General features: G+C 37.9%; 1 protein-coding gene across 25 annotated transcripts in view; it reads right to left on the reverse strand.

The window, feature by feature from the left end:
• SVIL (supervillin) overlaps positions 1-20,582 on the reverse strand; it is a 134,108-nt gene that overhangs the window by 41,430 nt on the left and 72,096 nt on the right. For 14 of the 25 annotated variants that reach the window (XM_051609457.1, XM_051609446.1, XM_051609453.1 and 11 more), the window contains 11 exons: positions 17,738-17,829; positions 12,782-12,839; positions 12,502-12,653; positions 11,405-12,086; positions 7,388-7,471; positions 4,486-5,367; positions 3,984-4,154; positions 3,322-3,356; positions 2,145-2,206; positions 1,657-1,796; positions 807-902 (listed from right to left, as the gene is read on the reverse strand). In XM_051609457.1, the coding sequence (XP_051465417.1) occupies positions 807-902; positions 1,657-1,796; positions 2,145-2,206; positions 3,322-3,356; positions 3,984-4,154; positions 4,486-5,367; positions 7,388-7,471; positions 11,405-12,086; positions 12,502-12,653; positions 12,782-12,789 (2,312 nt within the window). In that variant the 5' untranslated portion in view covers positions 12,790-12,839; positions 17,738-17,829. The remainder of the gene's footprint in view (positions 1-806; positions 903-1,656; positions 1,797-2,144; positions 2,207-3,321; positions 3,357-3,983; positions 4,155-4,485; positions 5,368-7,387; positions 7,472-11,404; positions 12,087-12,501; positions 12,654-12,781; positions 12,840-17,737; positions 17,830-20,582) is intronic. The other 11 variants (XM_051609466.1, XM_051609464.1, XM_051609444.1 and 8 more) reach the window with 7 other exon arrangements.

Consider the following 20,582-nt stretch of genomic DNA (forward strand, 5'->3'; position numbering starts at 1 on the left):
TGGAATTAAACTCCAAGTTACTGCTGCTTCTAGGGTAGCATAAATTGTAATGCTTCTTATAATTTGAAGAGGAACAGAATTCAGACTGTCTTTTGTTTTATCTGGTGTAACTCAAAAACAAAAAGTAGTTTTGAAATATACTCCATTAATTTTGAAGATTGTTTGACCAATGCTGAAGGCAGACACATTCATTCATAAAAGCTGTAATTGCATTTGTCTCTACAATAATCTATTTTATTCACCTCTAGCTAGATTCAGCCACATTTATGGAATTAGTAGTATTTTCTTTTTTTTTTTCCTCTCCATAGTGTCTTCTAAAATTCTCTCATTCGGAACACACAAACAGTATTCTGCCAGTTTACCTATAGGTGGTGCAATTTCTTATCTTTAATTTTGCAAGCTAAAACAACATATGTAGAGACAGACAAAAGGGTATGTACTGCTTGTGAAATCAAGCACCCAGCTTTTGTGTTTTCATCTCAAGATGACATAACTGTACAAAAAACATAAGAGCAAAGAGAGTTCTGCTAGGTTTGCTCACATGCAAATTCATTTCTTTGACTAAGAAGAATCTTCTCTAGAACAGGTAAGTGAGGTTAGAAAGGTCCTGAGAACAGATGCTTGACCCAAAAAAAAGCTGCATTGTTTCATCATGCAAACATAAATGAAGTTGACATAGGTTTTAAATGTTCTTGAAACAAGTAATTGACTTGACACATTGAAAAGGCATTCCAGACTTTAAAGATGCATCTGCTATTGAGGAATCTTGTGCTCCATGTAACATGCATGTTTATCCCCCCCAGTACCTGATAGGTTGTACAGTGCTCTTAACTACAGTGGGACTAGGTACTCTTGCCACTACTGTGTGGGTATTCACAGAACGTGAAGCAGGGGTAGATTCACTTTAAAGAATTGCCAAGGAGGAAAAATTCACAGGGAGAGAGAAGAAAAAAGCATTAAGAAAAGCAATACATTAAGTGTTAAATACAGAAAAGACCAAAAACAAAACAGAAAAAACAACAAACAGCAATGATTTTTAATTAACTGAGTTAACTGCTGCAACCTTTGCAAAATAATTTCTAATACTTCAAAAGAACTAAAAGCACAGAGAAGCAAACAGGTTGTCTCTTGAAGTTACTCATTACCCATAACAGAAGTTATCTCCTAGCAGATTATTAGGTGAATGTCCATTCACCTTTGTTTCATTTTCCCCAAAAAATACCTTCCTTTTTAAAAAAAAACAAACATGATGTAAGATGAGAGTGCAAGAAATTCATTTCCAAAAAGTACATTTGAGATTTGAGTGCAGAAGGTTTTCCCTTATATACATTCCATAAGAAATCATGCAGAATTCCCTCAGCACACAGTGTCTTCCTCATTTGAGTTACAAACCAAAGATGTGATTAATCCCGTTTACCTCATTTGCAGGTTCATAAGATCTATGCCGAATTACAGCTCATACAAGTTATGCTTTATTAGTCCCTCTACTTCTAAAAAGGAATTTCAATATAGCTTCCCATGTGGTTCTCAAGGAAGTTGGCCCTTAACAATAAATGTTATCCTTGCTACGAAGTTGTAAACACCACATATATGGAACTTAATCCCAGATTTAAAAGCGAGAATCGAAGTTGGAGCCAACATATGTACAAGACCTACCTAGCTGCAATGACCACTTCCTCGCTGGTGATGGGCTGCGTGTGGGATCTGTCCTGCAAACGCCTCAGCCTTCTCTCTACTGCTGAACTTCTTGTAGGTGGTTTAGGAATATTTTTCATTTCAAATGATTTTTCCATTTCCTAAAAAGACATACGTCATAATTAAAACCATGGAAGAAACATTCAAAACCAGTACTTTCCTTTTAGCATTCCTGCATGCAAAGTAGTACATTTCCTTAATGCCCATCTTTAGAAGCAGGATGAAATTGCACTACAGGAGTCCCAGTTAGAAGTAACTCCTCTTCTCTCTACATGACATTCTTAAAGAGCAACAGGTCTGCTGTGTGTGTACAGATGAAGTTAAAAAAAATTACATATGTTAGACTTGATTAACTGCATTACACTGCATTCTAATGCACCATGGGTTCTTCAATATCTTATTTATGAATGTTTAACTTAGCCTTTTATTAAGAAAAATGTGTTACTTACTCTAAAAAGCAGCCTCTTTGCAGCTACGCTTAGTTTGGCTCGGTCATCCAATTTTTCCTCGTCTACAAAAGGGGTAAAAAAAAAAAAGGGAGACTGAATGTAATTAATCAAACTCATATTAAGTGCAAGGTTTTTTGACTAAATGATTTCTGAACTCCTAAAAAAAACCACGTTTCACAAAGGCAAGAAGTACCAGCATCAAATAAGCTGGCTGCTAATCCTTTTTAGCACAAGATTTATCATGAACCAAATTGTGTAAACTTTACTTGTATTTACATGTATTGCGTCAGAGGAAATTTCTTAATAGGATTTGAGAACAAAAGACTTGTCTTCAGCGCAGTTCACGTGCTTTCAAGTTATCCAAACAACCTCTGAAGAGCAATAAAACTTACTACATTAGTCCATGATCACACATGGACTAAAAAATACCAATTATACTGAAAGACTGTCTTAAGGGTCAAAATTCATCCTGCCGTATAGAGCATCTATTTTCTACTAGCTGACCATACAAGATGGTGTCTCCTGGAAGCTGGTCATTCTGATAACCACAAGGTCTCCATTTTTCAGAGCTCAACTGGTAGACTTAGGAGCTGAAATCAGCATCCTCCAGATCCAAGAGCCAGCATCTTAAAGCTGCAGAGAATATCAGCTTTCAAATAGCATAAGGCATTACATCTAAATTTAGCTACACATGAGATTACCTACTTAATTTGTGCCAGACTTGCCGAGAGCGAAGAGGGAAAGAGAAGCAAGATGGTAGAATGAATTATATAATTTAATAACCAGCATCTAGCAACTTCCTTAGCTAGAAAACATGTAACCAATATCAGTTTCATACTATAGTAAAGCTTTTTTAGTTGATAGTCCTAGACCACCGATTAAAATGTTTATTTTTTTGTCCATCAAATAGCTGTCAGAAAAAACCCCAAACTTTTGTCGAAGTGTCAAGCCACTGTGCCACTTGCCTCCCATAGAAAGTCAGGTATCCATAGACAGACTTTCAGACTTAAATTAATTTGAAATTAATAGGGGCCAAGGAAAAGTGGTACTTCAAACATATTACAGGTAATTATAGGTAATTTCAAGTGGACTTCATTTACATTTTCAAACAGTTCTTCAGCTAAAACAAAATGCATTTGCTCACATTTCTTCCTTAGAAAACAGTATAGTAACGTACCTTCAGCAGCTGGTACCTCTGCACTCAGAATTGACCTAGTGAAAAATTATCAAACAGAAGTTAGTTGGAAACGAGACATCAGAAATTAAAATCAAACTCCATCTGAAGTAGCGGAACCTCAAAACTCTTAAGAGTGGAAAGACTTCACCTATTTTTCAAGTTTCAACATTTTCCACTTTGACATCCTTTAATAAAGCAGAAAGGCAAGCAATTGCAGCCAATCTTAAACAGAGTAAAGGAAAAATTATTTCCAGTTCATCTTGCAGAAGATAAGTCTAAGATTTGCTGCCAGTTCTTTTCACATAAAATATGTAGCTTTGGCTGTTGACAATGAAAGTAAATGATAAAGCAGAGTAAATGGAAAGGAAACTCCTTACATAAAATGGGCAAAAATTTATCATGAGACAGAACCAGACAGATATAATATTTTATGATGAATCACTGTTCACCATTTTATGTGAGAGGCATTTGCAATGAACTGGTTTTGTCAGCAGTGTTTTGGGGTTTTATTTTTTAAGAAGTTATAACAAATACATGATTGTTTAAAAAGAGAAATAATAACCTTGCAAAATGTTTATGCTAATAAATGAACAAAGTTACTTCACAAGCTTGTTCATGTCTACCTGCACTAGAAAGCTACACAGAGCCACATACGTGCCTACCTATCTGTCTCCTTTCGTTCTGCTGATGTTATAGGTTGAGTTTTAAATCTCTCAGAAGTCTTTCTATTTTCACCAGGAGTAAAATAGCGCCTCGGCCTTCGTGGCCCTCTTTCACGGTCACCATTGGCAGACAAAGTGCTGCCTGCTGTTGACTTCTCAAACCGAGATTCACTTTATAACCACACCATAGAAAGCACATAGAAAAGAAAATAGAAGAGAGAAGTAAAGCATAGATGTAAGCATCTCAACAATTCACTAGAGATCACTCTGCATGCTCCTCTGGTAACATGCGCAGCAGTACACATTCCAGCTACCCCACATCACAACTTGCACTAGCAAGCGGAAGCACAAAAGCAGGATTCAAACCATCTCAGCCTCCAATACACACTGGTGAGAGCTAAGCTGTGTGCTTTAAGTGCTGAACACAACTGATGTTGAGTGTGTGTAATTTTGCCAAGGACGTGCAAGTTTCACACGAAAACATGTCTGAAATGTCACCTACAGTTCTGTTTTCTTGTTCGCATTAGCAGTCTCCAGAAAGACATTACGGAGCTGGGCAACAGAGACTTTTGTGTCAACCATGCCAATCTCACCATTTGGTGCATCTGCTTCCATGCTCTCCTTACTTTTAAAAACTTCTAGCTTAGGAGTCACAGTATAGTCAGACATTGAGCGAGTCAGGACTTTATGCTTTGCTGTCGACACTTTCCAAACAGGAGCTTTTGCCTTGGCAGGCTGCGATACAGACCCACTCTGTATGTACATTACAGCTTCACTCCTTTCTATGTTCTCAGGGTTCTTAAACTGCTCATCAGGAGCTTGCCTCTTATTGCATTCCAGCTCTCTCTGAACTTCTGAGTTAACTTTTAGCTTGCTTGTGAAAGAGGCACTCCCCACAGGGGTATCCAATTCTCCTCCTCCAAAGAGGCCTTCATGGTTCTTCCCTTGCTTGCGAATCTCAGATGGCAAAATTGGTCTTCTGCCTTTGGAAGCCTGTTCACCTTCCAAGGAATCTCCTTCATCAGGCTTTGATCCATAACTCTCTTTCTTTTCACTGTCTGATGCAGCGGATGCTGATGGTTTTGTTAAGAGGCTGACACTGTCTGGTAGGAGGAGGCTGCCAATAGAGGTGTTTGCCGGTTCTTCTGTTGCCATCAGCTGAGCTGTGTGAGCAGTGCCAGCAGGCTGAATATAGCCATGTACTGGTTGGTGGACTGAGCTGACGGGCTGATTTACAACCCTATCAAAGGCAGACGTTTCTGTCTGAAGAGGCATGTAGTGGGCTGGCACTGGATGGGACTTTCTCTGAGATACTTTGTCTGTGACAAGTTCAGGGCTTCCTCGAGCACTTTCCTCTTTCACCAGTTTCTCTCTAACTTTTACTCTTTAAGAAAGAAAAAGGATTAAAGCAGTGAAGAGCAATGCCCAATCTGGGAAGGAACACAGACACCCACTGCAGGTATAGACAGCAATATTGTATTAAAATAACAAGCAAACAATACATAAAGGAAAGCAATCTTATGATGCAGTTCCTTCCTTCCCCACCCCGAAATCTTAGCAGTAACATTGCTCAAGACCATTCCAGTGATTCACAGGCCCTTAAACATGCATGGCTCCTGAGAAGGTAACTGAGCAAGCTCTGAAAATATACAGCATGTTCCAATGAGGTCACCACTGTTTTTGTCAAACAGCAAATAACCGTAGTCTCAAACAAACAAAATGATCAAAAGCGCTTTTTATATTACCAAAGTGTTGGGTTCAGCCTGAAATTGCAAATGCTATTGGCAGTCATGTATGTAGTCAGATTTTTTAAGATGTCTTACCCCAGGCAGCTTACAACATATCAAGATGTTGTTGCACTGGGGATAGGGATGAAAAAACATGTTGCTATCTCCACCTAGCACTTCAGATGTTTTCCCAGAGACTTTTTTACTTGTGCTTTTGTGTATCATGTAAGACATCTAACACATTACATGTTGAACCTGTTTCAGTAAGTGAGAAAAAAGGTTGAAAGTGCAAGTCTTATAGCCCAAAGTGAAACTTTGGCATTGCTGTTGCTCTTCAGAGGGCTTGCAGGGGAGAAAGAGACCAAAAAAACCCACCAAACCCAACAAAAACCCCACTACCAAAACAGGTGGTCCATTTAAAAACATTTAATTACATTCTAACATGCAAACATTACAGCAACGGTCCCAAGAAGTTACCTTACATCAGTGTATTGTCCAGAAACACCTCTGGACGTGAACACCCATGCAAACCAGAGCTGTGTTCTACCTTTAGACAGTTAAAGCAACTGTACTAACGGCAGGCAAGCACGTGCAGCCAGAGGCAGCCTTTGCTCTATGACTACAACTACAGGTAAGCTCTCCAGCAGTTTTACAGCCATGCCAAGTGTTTGGACAGCTTACAGGGCAAGTGTTTGTAAATATCATATATACATTATTAAAAATGAAAGCCCTGTACTACCTCCCCTCCGAAATTGGTATAAAAAATTATTTTAATTCTCAGGAAGGAGAGAAACTCAAGTATAGCAGGAAACCAGCTCTTTATTTGAAAGCAATTAATCTGGCTCGAAGTATGTGCAATTCCAGGCTTGCTACCAACAGACTTTTTTGAAGTTTACATGTTTTTTTTAAAAAAGGGCAAGATTTAGAAAAAAGGCAAATTAATATCTGAGAGAATAATTCAGGATATTCAAAGTTATCTGAAACACCAGCCTTTTAAATATTTTGGTGTTTCTTCTCTTTGAGGATTGGAGCATTTATCAGGGAAAATTCTCAGTTTCCTAAGCACAGAAAGTGTGTTCAGTCTGAAAAGTACATGTACCAAACATTCTCGAGAACATCCACACTGATGTTAGTACTGGGTTATAAGAATTACTTTCATCAGGATCATGGAAAAGAGTCTTCCTGCAATGCTCCTCACGTGTATGTGTTGCCAAACAAGGAGAAAGCAGCTGCTTGTAGCTCTGATCAAGATGTTGCTTTCCTTTCAATATAATTTTTTTACTTCTCTTGCATCATCTCCTTTGGAATTCAAGGAATTAATTGTAGGGAATGCTAAGATAGATTGGTATGTGGTATAAAAATCTGCTGGTTTGCAGAATACAAAGTGGGGTAAAATAAGAAGTTATCAAATCAGTGGAAGACAGAATGATAGTATCTGTGGAAGAAGCCAGGGGCATTTGTACTTCTTCATCAGAATACCCATTGGCTGTAATTTACACTAAAAGCAGATGCCTCAGGGAAGTTTCAACAGCTGTTTGTTCAAAAGAAACAACATTTTATGACTTGCTGCTGTTAAAGGAAAATTAAAGGCAAGTATTAAATGAAGACAGAGTAAAGGGAAAGGAAAGGGCAGGTTGGTAGTGTCATTGTTAGCCACACAGCTAGGTTTTATGATACCTGGAAGGCCAGCTGATAAGTGAAGGTGTGTCCCCCTCCGAATCTTTCTGAAGAAACCATTCAGGTTTTGCTTTCCCTGCACTACTACAGAAAACAGAACTTAGTAATTTTTGAGATCTCAACACATGCTCCTGTTGTTTCTCCCAATCTTCCATCCCCAGTGCTTTTTTAGTTTTCTAATAACTCAATTACAGAGGACTGTTCATGAAAATAAAAGCACAGCACACTAAACAAATTGAAAGGTGATACAAGGTATGAAGGTGAAAAAAGCTATCATACTAATTCCACAAACATCTAAAAATGTATGAATGCGAAATAATCTGTAGAAGTAAATTTACCAAGTGTACATTGTCCAGAATTAGAGAAGTGAAAGAAACTACACAATCTCATTTTTGCCATTTGTTATTGCAGGTCAGTTTGAAGGGTTTATGTAAGGACACCTGGAAAAGTTGCTAAAACCATTCATTTAATTTGTGGTAAAGCGGTAAAGACCGCTAGGTCCAAAACAAAGTAGCATTAATTTAATGAAGTTAGAAATTCAGATGACTATATCATACTTCTCAAGAAATTTTCAGAGGAGCAGCTGTAACCCCTCTCTCATCCTGTAGCCCTGTATCACAAAGGCTCCAGAAATGCAAACCCAGGTAGCTCAAGTAAAACAACCCGTGTCACTAGGCAACAGGGGAAAGGAAAAGCTTAAAAAGCGAGCCCCCCAGTTTGATCTTCTCTTGACTTTTATTCTGTTTCCCTTTTGGAGCTGAAAGCATAAAAAGAAACAAAAGCACCACAAACTTCTGAAAGCCCTACAGCAAAAGGGTGTCTGCAGACTACCTACATACAGTTTCCCAAATACGTTCCTAATGCTCACCTTCATCTACAGTCCCTCAGCAACAGTAGATCACATCAAGTATTTTTAACTTCGCAAGCACAGACTGTCTGGCCACACTAAAGGTTTGCAAACAAACTCCTTGGAGGTGACAAGCAGCCAAACTGCTTTCCATTGCATCTGGCTACATCTGAAAGAACTCCCAGCATGGCATAAGTGTCATTTAGGATGAAAATCCCAAATAAAGCTCCAGGTCATTTACTTCAATTTTTTTTTTTTTTTTTGCTGGTTTTCAAATAAAAATGGTTGGAAAAGGTCAAATCAATTACTGTTCTTAAGATAACAATGCATTTACTGCAAATAAGTTAAATTTAAAGAACTCACCTACAGTTGTCACCTTATCCAAATCAAGTTTAGAACAAAGTCAAACACCAGCAGTTGAAACATGTTTTGTTTTCCCCAATGTTTTTGAATTCTTAAAGGAACTGGACCTAACAGAAGGTAAAAACCTTTCACAGGAGCTGACCCGGTAGTTGAAATTGCTTTGAAGCAAGCAAACTTCCTTCTTGCCTCTTAATGTGTACTTTGGCACATTTTTACAGTAGGTATGGCCCAAGCAGCACTTATTTGTACTTGGTCATTCATCCTTTGAAGAGAGCAATCAGAAGAACACAAGCCACGTTTTGCATTTTGAGTTAATCAGCCACTTCAGAAGCCAAATACAGACAATGTCAAACTATACCTTCTCAGCACTTTGTTGTCTTCCCAGTGATGGATAATAGGATTAATTATTAAATTGTCTTAGAACTGAAGCTTTCATGTGCATTCCAAAATAAGATCCATTTACTTTCCATTTTGAATTCAGAAAATTTAAATTTAACAAACAGTATTTTGCAACCTATATAATATACTTCCTTCAAAATAGTCACCTGGAAAGCTGACATTAGCCTTTACTTTTCTTGTGCATACAGCCTTATAGGACACTACCACACAGTGACTTTAAACTTTCAGCCATAATGCTGAATTAGAAATTCAGGTGGATTCAGGTGTCTCTATAGCCAGCATGCTGTTTCACCAGGGCAAATGCCATCCCACCGGTGCTGCATGCAGTGCAGTTTCTCCAGTTGCAAGAGATAACAACCCAGAAGACATCTAGATTGTTCAGTGTTTCATAGCTTTCCCTTCACAGAAACAGGGACTAGGACTGCTTTATGACAGTAAAGAAAACAAAGCCCCATTTTACACTGCAGCTAACACATTCTTGGCGGTAAATTTGATGGGCTGTTCTCCTTGCTTTCTTAAGACTGAAAGCTTTGTCTCTTCCTTCACCTTATAAAATAAAGAAAACAACCTGCCAAAGGTCAATTGCTCCAGTATCCCTTCCTATCAGTAATTAGATTAGTCAAGAGATTTATCTCAAAATTAAGCATAACAAGATACGGGATAATATTTTGTAGTATTTGAGTTGAGACTACTTCAGAAACAAGTTTTTTTGGAGCCTGAAATAATGTCATCAGCTCAAGGAGTTTCAGTGCAACACTGGTCTCCGTTGTTTGGAGGACCCTGTGATGACTCTTTTCCTTACTGTAGCAGCAGAACTGTAAGTTTAAAACATAAACCAAATGTAAGATAGTACTTCCTAAGTACGTTACTTTTCCTCTGATGGCTTTTTTGAAATGACAATATTCTTTTAAAATTTCAGTTTAACTGCAAGAGTCCAATGATAACTCATGTATCCATACAAAAAAAAAATAAGGTGAACAGGATTAGAAGTCACCTGAATAGTGAAAAGCTGTGAAAAAAATATTAAGAGACTATTTATGGGTGTGTCCTATGCAATAAAGTGAAACAAAAAGGAAGGCTAAGTACAACTGAACGGTTTACAGGCACTGTAAATAGATGACTTAATCAACCCACCAGCTCATTAACCTTTGACGTGGAAGATTGCTTCGTCATTCAAACTTCAAGGTTTGAATAGATGAATATATGAATATACAAGTTAATAAGAAAGGCCACACAAATAAGAATCGAGTTTTGCAGTTTTGATGGGAAGGATAAAGAACACCAGTCAAGGTAGCTTGCTTCTGAACCTACTGCAAAAAATGCCAAAAAAGTGTAAATGGTTCTGTTTATACTAGTTAATTTCAGTTTTTTTATAAATAGCACTGCTCAGCATGACCTAGATGTGTTTACAATTAAGTTCTCACTGCAAGTTATGTAATTTTGGCTGCAACATTTTAAGTTAATTTGACAGTTATTATTTTCCATCTATCTTTACCTAGAAAGTAAAGAATCAGCCTTAGAGAAAAATCATACTTTGAAAAAATTCTTAATTACACATTGTTTTCATTCACCAAAATACTCTGACAGTCTGCTTTTTGCACTACAGTTTGAAACTATAATGTGAAATTAGTAAAGGCTTTTTTTTTTTTTTCTTCTGATCACCCTATTAATGGAGTAAGTTTGTCAAATCTGAAGTAATTCAGTGTACCATGAGGGAGACTACATTTTTGAAATTCAGCAAGGAATTTTAACTCTCCCCTCTGCCTCTTCACACACATAGCCAGATATTATCTGAAAGATTAACTATCACAGTTCAAAAGGGGTTTTTACACTCCCACAGCAGGAAAACAAATCAATTATTATTTCAACCGACCCAAGACACTTTTCAACTTTTAACTCTGATACCTGTTCTTTTTTGGCAGAAGCTGTCATGAAATTATTTAAATATTCACCTTCACTGAGAAACAATTTGCCTTCACCTGGTAACACCCATCCAAACAATTACAGGACATAGAAGGAAAGTTAAAGGCTTGCTCTAACCAGTTATTAAAAAAAAAATAAAAGAAGTGCAGCAGATTTAGAATCGTAACTGCTTCAGGTCCTAGTTTGTGTAATTATATTAAATATCAGTTATTTTACTCCCCCCGCAAAGGGCCTAAATTTAGCATAAATTCTATAAATATAAAGTGAAACCAAGGACATATCTAATCATAGAAACAGATACTCACTTCCTTGTATCAGAAATACACTGTGATTCAACAAACCCAACCAATCCAGACATCCAAAGCCATTACATACATTCTTCAAGGGTAATAAATATGTTTTCATAAATACTGTAGACACTGCTGCAGCAGGTGATTAAAGTAAGGAATCTACCATATAAAGAAACAAATAAAAATCACACTTACCTTTGTCTGATGTTACTGTGCAAGGGCTGGTCATTCTGCAAATGGATTGGTGAGGCTGCCCGCTTTGGTGTAGAAAGGGACTCTCTAGGGGTTTGCTTTGGTGATATTGGCACTTCGTTATAGGAGGAAGATTCTCTTCCAGAAATTGAAAGGGAGACAGAGCTATCCAAGGTTGCTGAAGGGTCAGAAGCCTGTCTATTGGCACTGTCATCATCTGCTTTTCTATCACCCTTTTCTTTTGAGAGGTCTTTATCTGGAACACGATCTTTTTCATGGCTGGAGTACTCTTTGGATTCAGAAATCACACTCTTGGACTCCTTTGTCTCAGTCCTGGACAAATACAGGGAGCCACAGTTCTTGTTTTCATCATCTTGCCTTTCACTTCTCACTCCCTTTCTTTCCACGCTGTCGGGATCTTTCCTTGCCCGTGTATATCTGGATGAGTAGTCAGAATCCAAATCAGAATCAAGAGATAATCCATATTTTTCTGCCAGCTGGCGCCGCCTTTCTGCCTTGTATCTAGCTATTCTTTCTGCTTTTGACTCTAGTTCCTGGACATCCATGTTTCCTGTACTATACGAGGGCTCTGTATTACCTCCTGTGATTTCTGCCCGGTATCTGGATGATCTGGGTTGCTTTTCTACAGAAGAATCTGAAGTTTCCTCCTCTTCATTTGATCTTCCTGTCAGAAGCACAACATATATGAGCAAGTCCACTCCAAAACTCCAAGAACCCTACCCACCATTCACACTGAGTAAAATGAAAGCTTCCCATTTTTTTACAAATCAACGTGCAGTACTGACTGCACAGACACATCACATTATTGCACTTGTGTCTCAAAAAAAGCACATACAAATGGTTAAGAAATATATATTAGTTATAATTCTTTAGGAGTTTCATAACAAATTACTGTTGTTTTAAAACAACATGGATAACGAACCTCTTTCCAATAAGACAACTGGAGAATTAAAAAGGCAAGTTTAAAAAAAACCCTGACCACAGTTCTGTAAAACTCTTCTCCAGGAACCGCACAAATGTTAGGGTAGTAAACACAAAGTAATCTGGTAATGCAAGATTGACTGGTACATACAACTTACCTAGGTGGGGACTATATGGATCAGTTGCACGCATGTATCTTGGTGTATCTTCCTCTAGTAAACGGTGTGTGACTGATCCTGGACAGTTCTGTAGAAGCATAGGCTGTGTATCATTTTCAATCCCCTCTAAGCGTCGAGCTATTCTCTCTTTTCTGAAAAAGATGTGAAAAACATGAAACCAGGCATATCTTTGAAGATTTGAGGGGAGAGTTTCTAAGAGGAGGTAACAAAACAGGCTGTGTGTTTTGTTTTACAGGCCAAGGACCTTTTTTTTTTTTACCTTTTCATTTCCAAAAAATCTTGGTTGTTTGGTTCAAACAGTTTTCTTAATTCTGAAACTGAGACAACAAAAGATTATACAGTTTGTAAGCTTCTAAGTTTCAGAAACTCACAGAAACTTGCTAAAATGCTTTAGAGTAAGAAGGAATGGTCTAAGTTATTAGGTTTTTTCTTGGGGAACAAGCATTTTCTTTGTTTTCCTAGCTTATTAAGCTTGCATTGTCAAGAGAGCATTAGGTGGCACATAGGTGTAAACACCAAGGGGTCCTCTCCAGGTACTTCCAGTATAAGCTAGAATCTGCTTTGCCATTCTAGCAGTTTTCATGTTCTAGTAGAAGCTGGGCAAGTTGCATTTTGATTAGTGGAGGTCAAGCTGACATGATATAGTAACCTATTTCAAAACCAGGCAGTATGGAATTACTGCTCACCCTGCTGCACAAAGGCTGGGAACTATGTTTAAAGACAAACAGTGTCCCCTATCCTATACTTTCCTTCACTTTCTTACATTATTGAGCAAATCCTAAGAATCCCAGTGACTCATTGTAGGAGCAAAATTATCATGATATTCCTGCATGGTTGGTTACTTACTACTTTGCCAATTTTCCCTTATAGTTTAAATTGGACAAACTTCCCCTCTCTGACCCTAAACTGCTTGGTGGTACTACATGCTAGGAGACAGCTGTCACAGTACACAAAATAGTAGAGCACCAACAGGAGGCACGATAGCTGAAGTAATCCCTATACATATACACATATGTGTGGAGTTATCAGTGATGTTTGCAAACCATGCTGGAGCAGTGAGTGCTACATAAACAAGTCTGGTGTGACTTCTTACCATCAGTAAGAGAAACCATCCAAGCTGTCAAATGATGCAGTGGAGGGGGGTTTGGGGTGTGTGTGTAAATTGTGTGTGTGTGCCTAACACCCCCTCACATCCTTCCCTATATCATCGCCTTGGCGAATATGTGGTGCTAAAAGCTGTATGTGCTTATTCTGATGCAATGCACCTCTGAGTTTCTGATCCTGCTGACCCAGGGATCAAAAGTTTAAGCCAACTAAAGTCTACGGTTTACTGAGTCAGCCCTAGACTGCACCCAGAAACGCCTGAGGAGTCAGGAGTGTCCAGCAGACAGTGTTCCACAGCACTGCAGAAGTAAATCTGCCTTTTCCCCTATCACACTTCATCACTCCAGATACTTAAAAGATAAACATTATTGAAACACCACCCCTTTAAAGGTCAGATGCCTTCTCTCCCTTTCCTCTACTGCAAGAACCTCCACGCATAGCTAAGTCAGGGCTCCAGCTTAGCTGACATACCCAGGAAGTTTGCTGTAGTCAATACCAGTGCTCATACCTTATAGATACAGATAGGTATGATTGACATTGGCTGTCATATCAACCTTATGTGCTGAAAAGCCACTAGGACTCCAGGTAAAATGTCTTGGATCATCAAGAATTAGTGTATTCTGATCATAACTACTCAGAGAAATGAATGAGGTATGAATCTAGCATTTGAGGTTACAGAGAAGTGCTTACTGAGAATGTATGATTAATAAGGGAAAGAAATCAACTGGACTACTCTCCAAAACAAGTCCTTTAAGCTACATTTTTACAGAAAGCAGCCTCAAGCTATCCACTTCAATTTCTCAAGCCAGATTAGCTCAGGTTGTGATCATGCCATGAAAAATATCTAGTATGTGCATGACTGATGTAACTAGCAGTGCAGAGTAGCTAGGTATGACACTACTTAACATGCTAGCCCAAGGGCCACCTCTTCCAGGCCTAGTTTCAGCACCTACATCGAAGCAGACTGAAGCCTATGCTGTTGACCAAGTTGACAGTGCAAAATAACCACTGAAAGTCAGCAAGTTCCAGGCACAGGCCTCTGGAGGTGGATGGGAACTGGAGTCAGGCAATGCAAATTTTGCATCCTGAACGAACACCAAAACAAAGATGAGCCCTTATGTTGTGTTTTCATAGACTTTTCCCTCAATGTATGAAGAGTCCCACTGCTGCCCTGCTACTCAAGCTGTGCAAGCAGTGGAACTCTATAAAACTGAGAGCTTGCCCAGAGGAAGCCTCTGCCTCACATTCACACCAATGGAAATGACTTCTCATGAATACTTTGCTCCCACCTCTGCCAAATCTATTTCTTTTTAAGTTTGTTCCTCAGGCTATTAGAATTTTCAGTTCCATCTCTTGACTATACAGACATAAAATGGTCAAAACAAAAGCCATTATTGTTCTGCTTCTACAGACAGGCTAAAGGCCTCCACAGCTCTTAGTTAATAAACCACATTCCATCCAAATCCTGATCATTTTTCTTCCCCAGTCATTGGTTTATACAGTCTCTAAAATCATCACCAGAGCTCAGGCCTTCTATACAGCTTTAGTCAAGCTTTGAAGCATAGCTTCATACACTGGTCCTTTTTATTTTTTTCCCCCCAAAAAAGAAACTTGACTATAAGTAGCCTGCATACAAGAAATGTGGAACATCTAAAGAACTCCCAGCAACACTAGATCAACAGCCTCTTGCTACGTGTTAGCTGAAGTTCCAGAGATTCTACTACTGCTTTGCAGTCCTAAAAAGAGCACTGGCCTCATGAAGCATCTCTCCAACACCTTCCCAAACAAGATGGGACAAAAATAGCATGGGACTACTTTATACTGCCTTACACTTTTTCCACACTTGAGATTCCAGACAGTAATTTCAGCTAGGTTGGCCAACATCTGCAGAGCTTTTTCATGAAAACAGTTTCAGCAATATTCTTCTTCTGGGAGGTGGAAAAAAAGTACAAACAAGCAAAAGAAGATGATAAAAGGCAGGAAGTCTTCTACTTGAGTGATTTCTTTTTGCTGATTAAAGTGTTTGACTTCAAAACATGAAAGCCAGTTGGAGAAATTTCACTCCCAAGGACACTGGTTGGCCCTTGCAAGCTTAGGTGATCAGGTTTCTCTTTTCTAGTTTGAAATTTGAATATGTTGGCGCTAGTTTCCCATCTGTTCATGGGACTTTTTTCCACATGACCGTTTCAAAGGCACCCATGACAATATTCATTAAGAACACTTCTACCTAAAAGGTAACACAAAGATCTGATTCAGCACAAAAGACTAAGCAGCTTAAAATAATTCATTTCATGGTAAAAGCTCCTTATCTAATTTACTTCATGTCAACACACTTTGTAAGCACTGTTGATCTCTATAGTTAAGGGCAACAGGAAGAACAGCCACAGTCCAGGAACATCCCCAAACTTCAGGCTTTATTATAGGATATTGAGAAGGACACTATGGTAGGATACACTCTAAGATAGACTGTCAAAAGACATCTTAATTTATGTAAATGTAGGTCTCCTGAGCGGAATTCACTTTATCATGCCAGCATTTAGCAAAAGCAGTATTGTTCCATGTCTCGTCCCAGAATAAAAAACAAAAAGTACATTTGGAGTGTACATTATAAAAATGTTTTAAAATATCCTTAAATTAAGGTGAAAGATTTATTACAGATTTTTTTTTTCAGAAAAAATTGTTAGAAGAATATAAAGGTGTTTTTCCTGAAAGCCCTCTTTGATATCACTAGAGGGGATATATGGATAAACTTGCAGGCATGTGACTGCAGTTTTATTTTTAAAATGCAGAAGCTATATAAACTAAGTCAAGTTTCCCAAAGGTTCCTCGTAGAGAATGGGCACACACATTTGTGAAGCCTGAATAGATGTAGATCAGAAGTTTACTTGCCAGAGGCTTAATTTCTCAGAGATGGTAAATAACTATTGCAGTGTAGGTACACATTTTCACTTTGAGGAAAATGTAACACAATAATAAAGCCTACCAGCCCCTTTCCTGCCTCCTAGTCTTACTTGAAAAGATGATGGTCTATAAACTAGGATGGAGAAGCATTTATCTTTTGTTTATGCTAGCAGAAGCACACTAATGTGTTCAATGCTTAACTTCAGACAGAAATGTGAGACCTCAGCTAGACTCTTTAAACCTCAATTCAGTCTATCAATTGAAAATTAAACATATTCCTCTGATTTTCCAACAGGTGCAAATCTGTATCTAAGTTAGGCCCTAAATGGGACCAATAACCTGGATTTTCAGAAAGTGGCCTCAAGTAGTTTCTTCAGAACATAACCATCAGCTCTAACTGCAAACTTTTTCTTAAGTGTGGTATGCACAAAATCTGATGCCTTTACTACAGTTTGTTTGAAAAGGGTAAAATTACCACCAGAACACCCACACAATTTTAATCAAAGTTATGAGATCCACAGCATCCCTGAGGGAAGAGAACATCTTTATACCACTTACACAGTTTTTCAGTCCAACGTCACCCTTTCCCGGTTAAGAACTATTTCCAAGCAGATTATGATTTCCTCTAAATAATTCAAGATAATTAATTCACACGTCTACCTCAACTGTGTCAAAAAATGAAGAAATCAGCAATTCCATCTTTGTAAGTTATTCAGACTACAAGAGAAGTTTGGGGGGTTTTTTTGTTTGTTTGTTTGTTTGTTTTTAATAAAAAATCCCAAACCCCCACATGTAGTGCAGGTCCTTTAGCATGCAAGATTAAAATTCAGCAGGTAGTCAGTTGGTGATGTAAGCACAGTGCTTCTACCTAGGAGGGACTGGGAAGAGCTATGTATACAAGCCAAGTTAATACCTTTGAATTCAGAATTATCTAACTGTACAAAGAAATATCTCTAAAATTTTGAATTTCAAGTACCTCTTTATCTATTGAAAACTAGGTTTACAAAGCAGTGATGTAACAAGGCCTTGCAGAAGACTACTGTGGTTCATCCCATGTTCCATTCCCTATACATGCTCCACAGGGAAAAGAAAACTCATTTACAAAACATCTGTGCCTAAGTGATTTTAACTGTGCCTTGCACTTGCATAGACTAAACTTCACATGCTGTTAAATTACCACTTGTGTGCATAATGTGTCTCCCTTACGTACCTTTTGGTAGTACTGCTAAGAGGTTAGCATCAATATCCTTTGTGCTGTTTGCAAGTTCTTCTTTATCTTCAAATGAAAACTCCTTCTGAAAACTGAAAGCAACATCTGGTTTACAGAACTGTGGATGTTTCTGCTATAAATCAAATATAGCCAAGATGTAATCAATTTACTGCAAGATAGTCTAACAGATAAACCAAAGAAAATATTTTCCATAAGAATGAAAAAAGAAATAACCCCAAGAAGCTCACAAAGCCAAACCTAACATAATTTGAAACTTGTTTGGAATGGACTATGACACATTTTTGCATTAAATTACTGACCAGAAACTGCCTTCAAAATGCTCTACCAGCAATTACATTTGAAATAATCTACATCAAATGATTCTCCATAAATATTAAACCATATGTCGTCAAATGTGTAGTGTATGTACACTCCACCTAGAAGCCTTTTGCACAACTGCCCTATTGTTACTGCACTGATCTCCGGATCTTATATGGCTTATAATACAATAATATGAGAAGCAGATAATTTAGTTTTATACTTTGTCTTTTCAAAACAGCAAAAATACCCTTTTAGATGAGACAAATTATTTAAGTATGTTCATTAAATATACAAATTTCTACTGAAAAATGTAGGTGTCATAATGGTATAAAGTAGATGCATAATGGTCTAAAGTAGATGTCGTCTGCAGAGACTTTCTGGACAAAATATTCCTCCTTGTGAGCAAACATAATGAGATTTTTCTCTCCAATTATTAAAAATAGAGAGAGAACTGCTGTATTCTGTCATTATGGGTTCTAAACTGTCCCAACCAGGCATAAGAAAAATTATACTCGTCTTAAAACCTTTAGTAAACTGTGCAGACAGGTGTAATAGATACAAATCCCCACAGTAATCTTAGGCTCTTCAATTTGCCATGATGTGCCATACAATTTACGGTCAGTCTGATAAGACAAACTGCATAGCCTTACTGTTAGAAAATCCTTCTTCAGGACAGTTTTTAAACGGCTTTTTAAAGAATTTAATACCCTTTTAACAACAGTATTTGGACAGAAAATAGTAAAAAACAATTTCTGTACTCACTATTCCAGAAGAACATTTCTCATTTAAAAGAGTTTTAACATGTAAGGACTTATAACACTTTACATGAACTCCAAGAAGTATTTGCTTCTTTATAATTTATAAGTATTACTCCTTTGTAAGAAGACATTGAGAAGACAATAAACTCCTTGAAATGACTAAGGAACTGGGCTGTTTCACATTCAGGCACCATGCCACCTGCTGCAAATCGTTGCCAACAATGGCACTTAGATAAATTATTCCAGGTACTGCCAAGAAAAGCAATGTTAGCCACCACAGAAAACAGCAAATAGAAGATGAAGAGCTGCAATAAGCTTCCATTACAGAAAAATGTGTATCCTTACAGAGTGAAAACACTTTCATGGAACTAAACAAAGAAACAAAATAAAATAAAATAAAAAGCACACAGCAGCTACAAATAAAATGATGTGTGTGTCATCTGAGACTGGGCAGAGACTCAGTTAACTGCATGTCTCTATATGCCCAACCCCACATTGCCTTCACTTGTGATTCTTTATTTGCCTCACAACACATTAGTTTTCTTAGAGACACAGGTTCTGGAGAACCCCTATGTGAAGAGACTCCTGGTTTTCATTTGAAAGCAGTTTCTACTCCTTTCAGCTGAGGATGAGATTAAAAAATGTGATTAATATTGGCCTCGGGCTATAAATCAAACCCAACATTTATTTTATCAAATCAGTGTGATTACTTAAGACTTGTCTCAAGAGAGCGGAGGGACCTGCTCATGACTTTTGAATACTTAGGCTTTATTTATCAGCAGCTCAAATTGCTTCCATAACATTTATGATAGTGCAGCACCTTAAGTGTCCATAAATGTGGGACTGTACAGAAAAGCATTCTCTTACACATCCAAATCCTTTTTTAAATTACTGTGCACTAATATCCACAACTACACCTCAGTGCCCCACAGATAAAATCATACAGATCAGGACTGCCTCTAGCCTGCTGGTTCTAAAAAGAATTGTATTATTGGACTGCCTGTGGATCGTAAACAAACTTTTAAATACTGTAAACTAAATAGGTTCACTTACCCTTACTCCAAACTCCAGAGAGCTCCAGGGACTCAGAAGTCCAAGACCCTCTAAACCCAGTCTAAATGTCTTTCACTGTGTTTCCATCCATTTGTTCTTGTGCCAGTGTCACTGGTTACCTTACCTACATTTCTTAATAGAAGTTTTGCACATCTATTCACCTTCCTCAAAACAGGCTTCAGTTTAATTATCTGTAAAAGTGTTGTCTACCTATTCCAGTTCTAAGACATCTTTTTTGTATATGGTGACTACAATTGGATAATCTTGACTTCAGACCCGAGTCTTATCAGTGTTTTATAAAAATTATAATTTTAACAGAGAAAGCATTATTATATGACCAGCCAGATAAATGCCATGATCTACAACACATTTGCCTTTTTATATCTACACTATATCGGTTGCTCAATCCCACATGCCAAGGCTTTGCTTTCATCAGTTGCAAGTGACAGAAAAATTGATCAGCCCCCAATGCACAACTGTGCACTTAGTATTATTACATTACATCCATTTTTTATTATTCCTCAAGGTCATCCAGCTCTTCCTGTATGTGAGCTCCCTCCTCCTTTATACTGAGGATGGCTTCCAAACTTTGCTCACTGACAGATTTCATTAAAATTATTTTAATAACCATGAACTTCTTAAGATTAACCCTTGCTGGACTACATGGCATCACAGATTATCTGCTGTGTGAAAGTCCCTTCACAGTTTCCCTT

The sequence above is a fragment of the Apus apus genome, chromosome 2 (genome assembly GCF_020740795.1).
Source record: "Apus apus isolate bApuApu2 chromosome 2, bApuApu2.pri.cur, whole genome shotgun sequence".
NCBI classification, from domain to species: Eukaryota; Metazoa; Chordata; class Aves; order Apodiformes; family Apodidae; genus Apus; species Apus apus.